Genomic DNA, 13,895 nt, shown 5'->3' on the forward strand with positions numbered 1-13,895 from the left:
ATACTTATTAGCATTTTATAACTGGATAACTGGGTGTCTAAGCTATATTAATATTAAAAATGGGATATTACAGGATTTTTTTTTGCTGATTTATAAGACCTGTTTAAATATTATTCTATCTTCTGTCTACTCTATTTACCCTAGTTTATATTACACTTAAATACTGAAATTAAGTATCAGTACATAAAATTCATTAGTAATATCTGAGTACATATGTATTTTTTAAAACAATATAGATGGAAATAAAGAACAAATATTTTCCTTTATAGCCTCATTCTTTGTGGTATTCTTTTCTGTATTATTATGTATAGTTGAAATGTGTATGTGTGTGTGTATGTGTCCTTTCAAATATTTTATATGCAATCTAATCACATAAACATGATCAAATATTTACATAGCTTTTCTAACATATACAAATCATATTCATATTTTTCTCCAATTTATTTTTTCAATTAATATATCCTAAAGAGGTTTTCAGCATGAAAACAGTACCCTGCATCATAGAGGAATATGTATTTCTTGAGTTAAAAAATCCATGTCAATGCACAGAGATTCACCTAATTCTTTTAAATGGCTACATGGTAGTTGATAATGCTTTGTATTTGTTTGTTGAAATTAACTGGCACTTTTTGTGGGATACATTTCTAAATAAAAATTATTTTGTGGCAGAGCATGTGAGTGTTTTTGGAACAGATGATGAAGTGACCTAAAAAATGTACCATTTCTACCCTCACCAACAGCCTATGCAGACACTAGTTTCCTTACCACCTTACCAACAATGGAGATTAGCAATCACTTTCATTTCTGCAAATTTCATGGTTAAAGAAAACCACTTTATTGCTTAAATCTGCATCTCCTTGGTGTCACCTAAGCAGCAAACCTGCTCTAAGAATTGCATTTTGTACATTGCCTCTATGTGTACCTCTTTTTCCCAGAGGTGTTTTGAAACTGATACATAGGAGTTCTTTATATAGTTTCAGTATCATTTGCCACTTTCAGGTATTGCAAATATTTTCTTCCAGTCTGTTGCTTCCTTTCAATTTTATATTTTATTTTGTTTTAAAGAAGTTTTAAATCATTAATATCATATTGTTTACTGTTACTCTGAAGAAGTTATTTCATATTCCAAGGATAGATTGCTTATATATACATGTATACATATATTTGTCTTACAGATTTTTTTGACATTTAACTCTTCAAGTCCATTTAGAATTTGCTTCTATAACATGTTATTTTACCATACTACTATGTAACCGAATGTTCATGAAATTTTATCATATACTCAATTCTTACACATATTTAACGATTGTTCCAGTGCTATTTAGTTCCAATGATTTGTCTTTGCGTTCTTTTAGAGAAATCTTACTCTATTTCCATTACTGTAGTTTTTATATATAAAAACTATATCCACTTGGGCAAGTCCCTCTATATTATTATTTTTTTCAAAAGTTTTTCTTAGTCATTCTTACCTTTCTTCAAGTGATCTTTAAAATAAGTTTAATTTTAAAGTTTCCAACAGGATTTTGATATAATGCATTAATATTATTAACTTGTGAAAAACCAGGTAGCTGTCAATGATCATTTGCCTTTTCATCTGGGAGTATCATATGTTTCTTCACTCAAATTTCCTTTAAGGTCAGTGAATAAGTCAGTAGATTTACATTTATCACAAACATCTTATTATTTCTAAAATCCTTTGGGACAACTATTATAACAACATTAGTGATTTTTTTTTTTTAAAGAAGACACTTAGCTTACTTAAACCGTGGGAAAAGCTTTTAGAACGGGATATGAAATTGTCTCTTCTACGTATAATTTTACAAGAAGGTAAATACCTTTTTCAAAAGGGTCAAGTTCTCATTTATATTTACATACAGAAATATATCCCAAAGTCAAATATGTATTTTTGTTTGATTCATGTCTCTGATATCTTCCATTACCATAGCTAAACAACAGTGAAATATACAGGGCTCCTAAAATAGTCAAAACATTTAGTTCCATGGGGAAGAAAAGGAAAAACAAAAATCTATTCAATTTAATTGCAAGAATGAACTGGTAAAAAATAGTCCAAGAGAAATTCATTTCTTGAAATAAAATAAATTTCCATTTCTAAACAATATCATTTTATAAAAGTAGGTAAATTTAAGCAATGCTTAAAAATTTTGTCCAAAAAGTCTTTGAGTTAATTAACAGGAGGAAAAAGCACACTTTTGATCAGTTAATTGTCTCTGCTATTTCATTTATATGCAAAATATTCAGAATATCCACATATCTATGGGCAATTTATCTTTGACAAAGAAGGTAAAAATATACAAAGGAGAAAAGACAGTCTCTTCAATAAGTGGTGCTGGGAAAACCAGTCAGCAACGTGAAAAAGAATGAAATTAGAACACTTCTCAACACCATATACAAAAATAAACTCAAAATAGATTAAAGACCTAAATGTAAGACCAGAAACTATAAACCTCTTTGAGGAAAACATAGGCAGAACTCTCTTTGACATAAATCACAGCAGGACCCTATAAGACCCACCTCCTAGAGTAATGAAAATAAAAATAAAAGTATACAAATGGGACCTAGCTTTTGTACAATTAAGGAAACTATAAGCAAGGTGAAAAAGACAACCCTCAGAATGGCAGAAAATAATAGCAAATGAAACAAATGACAAAGGGTTAATCTCCAAAATATACGAGCAGCTCAAGTGGCTCAATACCACACACACACACACACACACACACACACACACACACACACACACACAAAACCCAATCAAAAAGTCAGTGGAAGACCTAACCAGACATTTCTCTAAAGACATACATATGGGTAATAAACACATGACAAGATGCTCAACATCACACATTATTAGAGAAATGCAAATCAAATCTACAATGAAGTATCACCTCACACCGGTCAGAATGGCCATCATCAAAAAAGTCTACAGACAATAAATGCTGGAGAGGGTGTGGAGAAAAGGGAACCCTCTTACACTGTTGGTGGGAATGCAAATTGATACAGCCACTATAGGGAACAGTATGGGAGATTCCTTTAAAAACTAGGACTACAACTACCATATGATACAGTAATCCTACTACTGGACATATACCCTGAAGAAACCATAACTGAAAAAGACACATGTACCCCAGTGTTCATTGCAGCACTATTTACAATAGCTAAACCTGGATGTCCATCAACAGATGAATGGATAAAGAAGTTGTGGTACATGCACACAATGGAATATTGCTCAGCTATAAAAAGGAATGCATTTGAGTCCGTTCTAATGAAGTACATGAACCAAGAGCCTATTATACAGAGTGAAGAGAGTCAGAAAGAGAAAGACAAATATTGTATATTAATACATATATATGGCAAATCCCACGGACAGGGGAGCCTGGTAGGCTGCAGTCCATGGGGTCGCTAAGAGTCAGACATGACTGAGCGACTTCACTTTCACTTTTCACTTTAATGCACTGGAGAAGGAAATGGCAACCCACTCCAGTGTTCTTGCCTGGAGAATCCCAGGGACAGGGGAGCCTGATGGGCTGCCGTCTATGGGGTCGCACAGAGTCGGACACGACTGAAGTGACTTAGCAGCAGCAGCAGCAGCATGGAATCTAGAAAGATGGTACTGATGATTCTATTTGCAGGGCAACAAGGGAGAAGCAGACATAAAGGACAGACTTTTGGACACAGCGAGGGAAGGAGAGGGCGGGATGATTTGCGAAAGTAGCCCTGAAACATATACATTGCCATATGTTAAACAGACAGCCAGTGGGAATTTGCTGTATGATGCAGGGAACCCAAAGCCTGTGCTCTGTGACAACAAGACAGGTGGGGTGGAGAGGAAGGTGGGAGGGAGGTTCAAGAGGAGGGGACACATGTATACCTATGGCTGATTTATGCTGATGTATGGCAGAAACCATCACAATATTGCAAAGCAATTATCCTCCAATTAAAAATAAAATAAAATTAAAAAAAAAGATTTTAATCAATAATAATTAGAAAAAAGATAACTTCACACTCAAGTCAAATGTTGTTTGATCAACTAAGCTGTGTTTCTACCTAGAATCAACAATTTTATCTTTGCATTTGAGAAAGGAAAAATAATAATTTATTTTCAATAAAGTATTTAAAAAGGAAACAGAATCCATTCAAATAATTTGGTAATGTGAATTTTAAAAATCCAAATACCTTAACTTCTTCACATAATTCAGTAAGTCGAGCTTCTACATCCATTTCCTCTGAAAGAAGTAAACAGTAATTAAAGTATTTCAATGTTATATATCTGAAAATTATTTTTGAAATTTTATAAGTAAATTACTTTTAAAAACCTAGGAGGTTACAAAAGTTCAAGTCAAAATAATAAAAACATACCTGGAATATAAGCTATTGAATGAAAATGAATGACAAAATCCTTTTCAACAAAAATGTAAGTTTATATCTTAGTTCAATAAATTTAGTTTCCTATGAGGCAGTCTAAAACCAAGGCCATTTTTTTCTATATAATATTGACTTATATTTAATGTATGCTATAACCATTTACACAGGAGGGATGCAGATTAACTTACAATTAAAATGGTAATATTTACAAAGGAATACAGAAACCAACAGAATAGAATCAGTTATTTTTTGCAGGGAAAAGATTTTGCTAACGCCTAAAATATCACGTTTAGACACACTTACGTTTATCTGAAATCAAACTAAAATGAGTTTTCCTAGGACAACTCTAACAGCATAGTTATCAGCACACAAAATTCCATAATCTTGCTGCTAGAGTGACTTTAATTGATCACTCTCACACAAAGACAAGAAAACATTTTTGTGATATCTTTGAATTCATTCCTCAGCTCACTATCTCATAAGGTATACTAAATATTTACTTCTTGATAAAAGAATGGTAAACATTTAAATTTGATAAAATAAGCAGTTACACTGCCCAGAACAAAACCAAGCTATGATCTGAACAACAAATACTCCACTGATAACTAAAACTAGTAGGACACAGATGTTTTGTAATTCACAAAATATACATAAATAACCACGGATAACTAAAGAAATTTGCTTCAATTTCACAAATCACTTCACTATCAGATAAATCAGTGGCTTTTAATGTTATGTTAAAAAAAAAAATCTGCGACAGACCCTGTGTTAAAATCGTAACTTCATATGCCAACATCTATTTTCATATCACTCATGTTTTCCTGAGATAGAAGAAAATTAGCAAAATTATCTCAGTAGGTTACATATCCTATTAATTTTTTAAAAATGAGCATAAACTTTGTAGAGTTTGATACACTTTTGTCACCTTTACATACCAGAGCTTAAATGCAGAAACTGGTCTATGTATTATGATTCTTGAGAGCTACCTCAATGCAAACACCTTAAGGGATGCTTAAATGTAAAACTTAACTTCAAAATCTCTGGGTTTATAAATTATTAACTTGAAACTTTTAAGTCCTTTATAAAGACCATAGCAAGAAAACAGTGTACTTCTTTTTCATTACTGAATATAAAATGTTTGAAAATTTAAATTTTTGTTTTATGTGTGCAGACTCATAAACTTTCATTTATGTGTGCGGACTCATAAAAAAGTGGGGGGAATAAAATCAAAATTAACTTTTTTGTAGATAGCTATTACATTTCCTTAAACTGTTTCAATGCCAATGTGTATTCTACAAAACAGAATGGTTTCATAAATTAACTGATTGAAGAGTAGGTGCTGGTGTGATACATTTTTTATTAAAAAAAGCAAATAAATTTTACGTAGTGAAATAAAAAAAAAAATCTCTGGGTTGAAATGACTTAAAAATAACTTAGGATTTTAACTGAGTTTAATTTTTTTTAATGCCTATGTATCTATTTATATAATTTTCTAGAGATTTACATAAATTTCTAGAATAACAAAGGTTATTATTTTCTTACTTTTTTTTTTTGCCGTGTCACGTAGCTTGTGGGATCTCAGTTTTTCAACCAGGTTTTGAACTCAGGCCATGACAGTGAAAGCCCAGAATCTTAGCCAGTAGGCCACCAGGGAACTCCCTATAAACTTTTTTAAGTTGGCTCCTCTTGCTAATCCAAGGTGGCAACCTAGAACACATCCTTCTGTATTTTCAAATATACACATATATGAGATCTGCAGTTACTGTTTTATAAAAATGGGCTGTATTTTGCAAACTTTCTGCATGAAATCTCTCAGTAGTATTTCATGCAAATCTGATATGCAGCTCTAAAGCACTTTTAAAAAAATGGCTATATAATATTCCTTGGTGTAGGGACCTCATAATTTTCTTCATAATCTATTCTTTGCTGAATGATGGACATTTATCTGTGTTTTCAGTGTTTTGTCCCTAAGAATACTGTGATGAACATGCATGTACAAATACCATTACAAAGTAGTAATCCTTTCTATGGTACAAAAAACTAGTACTCCTTTCTATGAACAACAGTGCAACTGCTAGGTCAAAGGGTAAATGTATCTTAAATTTATTTTCTAAATCTATTTACCCACTCATCTACTCATTCATTCAACAGATATGCTAATACAATGTCAGGAATGAAGGATAAAAGATATACACATATTTTTAGAAGTATTATTTAACTAAGAAGTATTATTTAAGAAGTATTATTTAACTATGAGGTATTATTTAACTAACTAAGAAGTATTATTTAACTATGTTTTAGTTTTGAATCAAGTCTTTTCCTAGCCAACCAAAAACTGGGCCCTTCTTTATACAGACCATATTAAATGAGCAGCATTTAAAAAAATCATTTAGAATGCTCACATGTAAACTGATAGGCTGGCAATACAACAGGAAATGAGAAGTACAATTTTTTGTTAAAAAGAAAAAATATGTCATAAATGACCATACTTTCATACCATGAGTTCTCTAACTTTATACTTAGGTTACTTAATGAGAGGATACAATTATGTTCCAAAATAATGATCATAAATAAATCTTCAAATTTTCTTTTTTCCTTCCTGGTAAGTTTCTCGCTTAACAATTTCAGTGAAAACTGACCCAATGGAAATATTTCTGAGTTAATTTTCATCTGAGAAATGTGGAGAAAGATTTTGGCTCCTTAATTTCCTTTTGTCCATACTTTTGAAAACTGAGAGACAAATGCTGTGATTTAATTTTATTTTTTATTCCTATAGCTTTTCATAACTTTTAAAAAATGTTAATTGTGATGGTCTACTCAAAGTAAAAACTTTCAATATACTTAGAGAAAGATAATAAATTAAGTACTATTGCTATTCAAGAAGAAAAGTCTAAAACATATAGAGAAATACATCAATGAAATAATGAAATCAGAATATCTCTTTTCAAATATGTAATATATCTGGGTAGCAGTGATTTGATATTCCTGTATTTTGCTTTTTAAATTTAGAATAAAAAAATAAATGCAAACTGACTCAAAAAACAAAACCAGATATTAAAGATGTTTCTCACTTTATTTCTGTAATGCATGAAATTAGCTTCAGTTTTCAAACCACATTTTATTACCTTTAGCCCTACCTAAAGACAAATGACTTTGAACAAATTTAAGTCATTACCATTAAACTAACAAATTCTGGCAATGAACATGGTTTCTAAAAAGTGCTCTTTGCAGGAACTCTAAAATGAATATGGAAAAAAAAACAAAGAAATCTTTGCATTTAACGTTTCCAATTTTAAATGTTCCAAAAACCTGAACATTAAAAACTAAGAATTAACCAGAGCTCAACTACAAATCAGGTTGATTCTTAAAGTAAGTTCTTAAGTAAGGGTGGCAGGAATATAAAATATTAAAAAATGCATATTTATGAAATTTGATACTAAATTAAAGCAAAGTTTCATATTGATTAAAAGGGATTATTTACTTAATCTATTTGTGAACGTACCGAGACAGGTGTCTTTCTGGGTTGCTGGCTGTTTTCTTCTGAGAAGGCGCTCATAAAGGACCTGCATGTTGGCTTTGGCTAGTTATAAGGATTGCACACAGCACTAGTTACTATACTCCTTTTACAACAAAATTTACTAGAATTTTCCACTTTGTGATTAATAGATTTAGTACTGATTCGCTAGTGCAATTGGATTAGAATACCAAAGCAGAATCTTTCAGTTAGTTAATTAGCTTAATAGAATTACAAATGATGTACATTCACGTTTATGTTACTTTGTTCTTTTTTCTAAGTGCATGTGCCACTCAACGTTTCATAATCCGATATTATTTTTATGTTTTAATATCTAAACTCAGAATTTTAAGAGTTGGCAGAGGTGTCAGAGATCAGCAAGATCAATCCTCTGCTTTTACAAGTGTAGAGACTGGGGCCAAAAAGGTTTCATAACTTGCTAAAGCCTAGATTTCAGAATTCATGATGCTCATTTTTAAAAACAGTTCTTTACCAAACCAGTATTTTAACTGAATGTCATTAAAAAAATGTACATCATTCATCTACGAGAAAAGAAAAAGACACAAGCAAAATGGAATTCAAGGCATTATTTTTAAAAAGGGAATGGAGTTTAGATAAACTCTTCATAGCATGGCAGAATTTGAAGACTTTATTAGACTTATTAGAAATATAGACTTACTTAAAATATTGACTTTAAATATAGACTTATTTGAAAACTCAAGAAAAGTGCTAAACAGTAGAAGGAAGTAGAATACACCCTCTAACCAAGAATTACTTTTTATAAACTTATTAAAACTGGTGGATATAATAATATTTAGTGAACAGTGTTTTACAGAAATATCTGGTACCTAACAAATGTAGTTTTGCTAGGATAAAAATAAACAATGTTAACACTTTAGAAAGTGCAACAGTTTTATTCTGAATAGTTAACAAAAATTTTAGTTTTTTTCCTAGAAGACACATTCAAGAATAAACTAAAATTCACAACAAATAGAAAAGAAAATATAAATAATAATGAAAAGTTTAAGGATAACCCGAAGTATTACTAATAAATATTTATTGAAGATGAATCTTGATTTTTAAAAATCCCTAGGAAACTACTATGAAGTATGTGCTGATGCCTATGTACTTTTCAATTGTCAACAAAATCTTCCCTATGCTATTTCATTCACTCATCTATTCAACAAATATATTTTGAGTAAATACTATGTATAAGGTACTAATAATTTTTTTCTATCACTATTATCTACTTATCTAAAACTTAAGTCGGGGTTTGCTTTAGAATTTTATTTTCTGGTGAAATATTTTAAGCAAATAATTTGGAATAAAATTGCTATTTACTTATTTAGTAACTGACTCCTGAAATTAAATATAAGGGCTTTTAAAATTTATGATATTTTCTATATTATATTCATAAGCTCAAGATAATACATGTGTGTCAAAAAAGCCATCTTTATCTGAGAGATAGTTAAAAAGCATATAAATAAATGAATTATCAAACTGAGGTTAGCTAAGTTAGTGATAAAGTGCTAATACTATCTATGCTTTGAAATAAATCTTTGCCTTTGACAAGAGATGCCTGTTTAAACATTATTTCCTTTTGCAGAAAAATATTTTTTTCTTAGTTAAAATGTGGTATAAGTGTTTTTCATTTGAAAATATTACATGTTAAAACTATTTGACAATTACACAGGCATGGACAGGCCCACTTCACTTAGGGCGCTCTGTACTGAAACCACAAGGAACGCCCCCTGGCTGGGCTGCTTCTCTGGCCTCTCTCAACGCTGGACTGACTCCTCATTAAGGGAATGGGGAGGTCAAAGCTCTCCAGAGACAGAGACCTGCTCTTTCCTCAGCACCCTGCTCAGGCCGAGGGAATTCCTCCATGAACACCCTCTGCTTTCTGCACACCCTCATCTTTCCTTCCTGACACACTCTGCACGTCTGGATCCCATCAATCCTCCTGCCCTTAGAGTAGAAGTCACTTTGTATACTCAGTCCCAGTTACTTACAAGTAGTAAGGGACAGCAGTGGTGCAAACATGCAGTCCTAAGCACTACATGATGATGCCTCTGTGAACTCTACAACATTCAACACCTAAATTGTTAACCAATTCTCCTCAGAAATGCCATTACACGTGGCTTCTGTGTTAACCACTTTTCAGGAACATGGTGTTGTCCTTTATTAATATTATGGTTTGACAGTTTTGTGGTCTGACCATTAAACCTAAATTAACCAAAATTCATCACACAGTTCTCCTAAGAAAATGTGTTTGAGCTCCAAAGGACAAAATTTAAAAATAAATGGAGTATAATTTACCCATTAATTGAGAATAAGTAATAGCCTAAATTAGTTCTATTCTACAAACAATTCTTTCATTTTCAAAAAACAACATTTTTAAAAGTTCACATTTGAGGCAGTAGTCTCTTAAAGAACTTTCCTAAGGAAAGCAGATGGATGCTAAGTATATAAAACAGCAAGGAAAAAGAATATTTCAGAGAAGAGTAACCAAAATGTTTCTGTGCTACTGTTTTTGTCTTGAGGAAGAACACATGAGCAAAAAAGAACAAATGCTTTCCTACTGCATGTAAAGGAGCTACACTGAGATCCCTGAATTAAGCACTCTAAACAGTCACTGAGTAATACCTGTTTAATGGAATATTTGAATAATGGAATTATCAAACCCTCTGGAGCCACTGCTGATAAGTAGGGGTACAAGAGCCAGCCTGTTCTCACAGCTGAATTTAAGTGAGGTACAGATCATTTCACTTTCTTATAATTCTTTTGTAGCTCAAGGTAGGCAATTATAAAAGTGGGCTGCTGCTACTGCTGCTGCTAAGTCGCTTCAGTCGTGTCCGACTCTGCGCGACCCCATAGACGGCAGCCTACCAGGCTCCGCTGTCCCTGGGATTCTCCAGGCAAGAACACTGGAGTGGGTTGCCATTTCCTTCTCCAAAAGTGGGCTAGTTAGTCTCAAAGACAAGAATTATTTTCAGTAACAGTGACTATTTTTGATAGGGCATCAATATTGTTAAAAGACTAAGATCCTTGAGAAACAAAGAAATAAGAACAGTGATCAACCTCAGTCAAATTTAAAAAGCAATTTCTCATTCATTCAGGTAAGTATGATGAAAATAATTTATTCCAAAGAAATAATTAAAATGTGCTTTTGATGAGCTATTAGCTCATAGTTGAAAATAAAAGCTTATAAAACTTTCATAAAATGTCTGAATAAAAGCATTTTCATAAATCAATAATCTTGTGTGAAATGATATATGTATTTTGCAAACTATAAGTTGTATACAAAATCAAGGCAAATGATTTTTTATTATGTGTTACAACATACAGGTATATATTAATGGACTAAAACTGAAGACTGATTTTTAGAAATTATTTAAATTATTTTCAAAATGTTAAAACTGAGTAATGTTATTATTTTCTGAAGTGAAGTAGAAGAAAGAAGATCTGAGATCACCTAAAATCAATATATTTTACAAAAGGTTCCAAGTACATATAATCTGCTTAGACTATTAACTATTTGGAAGTATGGATTTAATTTACATTACCTAACCTATTGAATTTATTTTCCCTAATTTATCTTCCTATCTAATAATTCTACGGATAATTAAATTTGCTTTCTAGTACATTTTCTGGCTATATTCTAAGAGAAGAAGACATACTGTTAAAAAAAATCTATCAAAAGACTCATCTCAAACTTAGCACCAAGAAATTATTTCTCAGTATCATAAATTTTTTAAAAATTTCAGTAAGTAATTATCAAAGCCTGAAAAAGATGGAGTTGAGAGGGAAGTAAAGGTGAAGCATATAAAGCAAACTAGTTGTAGTAAACTAAGTACAGAAACTATGGCCAAGCTGATAATAGCAGTATGAGAATGAAGAGGGCCTGGCTACTTTCAACATACCCAGTTCTAGTTTCTGACAAGAGGGGAGCTCTTCTGTTACCGTAATGAAGTAGCTGTGCAGCCCCTTGAAGGCCAGCAGCAGGGCAGCGCAGAGGGTGTAGTGGAAACGGTAGGCGTGACGCAGGAAGGAATCTGCGATGACAAAGCTGCAGCCCTGAACAAAGAGGCGATTTGGGACACAATGTTAGTAACCAGAGTCTAAGAATAGCACACCGAAACTTAGAAAAATAAAGGATTTACTAATCACAGTTATTCTAAAACATGTAAGAAGTCTAGCAGCATCTTAGGAAGTTGTTCTCATTCATACAGGTAATTTAAACACAGGAAATGTGATTCGAGAAATCTTAGTTTCATTGGACTTTAAAAACAAGCAGATCAAATGATGATTTTTAAAAATTTGAGATTCAAATATTCTATTCAAATATTATATTTCAACTGAGGGCCACTCTGTTTTTATAGTATGAACCCTCTCTTCTTTTAGGGGAGTAACAGCTATACTTATACTGCTGCAAGTTAGGTCTCAACTCTGGCAGGGGTTCCTCACAGGCTCCTCTGGAATGATCCTACCAGCTCCGTTAAGAGAGCAGGAGGTGACAGGAACAAGTTAAAAAAAGCACTGCCTGTCAAAGATCCCTATTCATGAAATCTTGTAAAATCTTGAAGCATCAGGTTTGTTTTCATAAAAAACAACTGGAACCAATCAACTTGTGAAGATCATGTTTAATTAGATCTGTAAGTCGTTGAGCTCAAATAATTAATAAAAGAACTATTACATCCACAGATATATAACAGTTAAAACACATTTCATTCAAAACAAGAGAGAAAAGAGGCTTTATAAACACATCAGTTCTTACGTCTGGTGATAACTGCTTTGTGTAGTTAATACCAAAGACCACACTTTCAAGAGTAGGAATCACAGAATCTTTGTTTTGTGCTGGTGCATTTCTGTTTAACCAAGTTGTCTTCACAGGACGAGGAAAACTGGAGGAACAAGCATCACATTATTGTTGTCATAACAGTCTATTTATAGAGTGCTAATGTTTACAAAAGTTAAATGTTTACAAAAGAAAGTCTTTGAGGAATAGAATAAAAAGCAAGGACTTTGCAAGATTATGATTTCTAAAGTATTCTTAAAGTACTTTCACAAATTTTCCTTTAAAATTTGAATTATTATTATTAAAAAAAACTAAGATTAGATGCTTGAGACTACTTCTGTATTACTAGGCTTTGGGGAGGGATAAAACAGGATGGGATCAAGAGTAGCTCAGGGACAAATGAGGGTCCAGCTTTAATTTGGAAATTCTGACCTATCAGAACTGGTGACCAAATTCACAAAGTTAACAGTCAAATATAGGTGCTGCTTACAGAAATAAAGAGGTCCCACTTAAGGGCAGAAAAAGGAAAACCACGAGTCTACTTGTTCTCTCTTCTTCAAAAACAAGGTATTTCCTTTCTCTTCACTAAAAGTCTATAAACTTTAAGATAACCTAAGTAAGTGTTTCAAGGCACTACCTCAATCATATAGGGTATGAACCACTGCTGTTAGTATTAACATTACATTTAATATACCACAAATTCTATAGAATAAGAACCATATTCTGCTTGAATGTTTAAAAATCATGGACAATTTTTTTTTTTCTAAGATTAAGTACTAGCTAATTATAAGAACGCCAAAGCATTTGACTGTCTGGCAGTTTGGCAAAAGGGGTAAGGCAGGAAAGTGAATCAAATGTACCAAAAGCAGAGGGCAGCCTTTATGTACAAAATCAATTTGCTTTGCAACAATGAAATCTCTAAATCCTAGCCAAGAGGGTGTAGCAAGGCAACGGTAAATTCCACCTGCTATGACAGAACTGAGTTTCTCAAGATTGAGTCAAAGAAGCTGTACTTAAAAAAAAATCAAGTATAAGAAAAAAGTTATGCAAAAAACAAGCAAAGAAAGAAATCCTAATCCCAATTACTTAAAATAATTGATTTATATCTATAGTTGGGTTGATCATAGAAATTGTTTTATGTAAAAATAATGTTTAAAAGGTAATATTATAAATTTTTTTTTCATTTATTTTAGAGGATTAAAAAGT

The 13,895-nt window shown here is 32.1% G+C and overlaps 1 protein-coding gene across 8 annotated transcripts in view; it reads right to left on the minus strand.

Annotated features, from left to right (window-relative positions):
* The window catches only part of FAM135A (family with sequence similarity 135 member A), a 158,558-nt gene that overhangs the window by 61,960 nt on the left and 82,703 nt on the right, over positions 1-13,895 (minus strand). For 5 of the 8 annotated variants that reach the window (XM_044924542.2, XM_025294942.3, XM_025294941.3 and 2 more), the window contains 4 exons: positions 12,669-12,795; positions 11,815-11,968; positions 7,880-7,957; positions 4,189-4,238 (listed from right to left, as the gene is read on the minus strand). In XM_044924542.2, coding sequence (XP_044780477.2) covers positions 4,189-4,238; positions 7,880-7,957; positions 11,815-11,968; positions 12,669-12,795 — 409 coding nt within the window. Of the gene's footprint in view, positions 1-4,188; positions 4,239-7,879; positions 7,958-11,814; positions 11,969-12,668; positions 12,796-13,895 lie in introns of those variants that run through there. The other 3 variants (XM_025294943.3, XM_025294945.3, XM_025294946.3) reach the window with 2 other exon arrangements.

Source organism: Bubalus bubalis, chromosome 10, assembly GCF_019923935.1.
Source record: "Bubalus bubalis isolate 160015118507 breed Murrah chromosome 10, NDDB_SH_1, whole genome shotgun sequence".
In the NCBI taxonomy this organism is placed as follows: domain Eukaryota; kingdom Metazoa; phylum Chordata; class Mammalia; order Artiodactyla; family Bovidae; genus Bubalus; species Bubalus bubalis.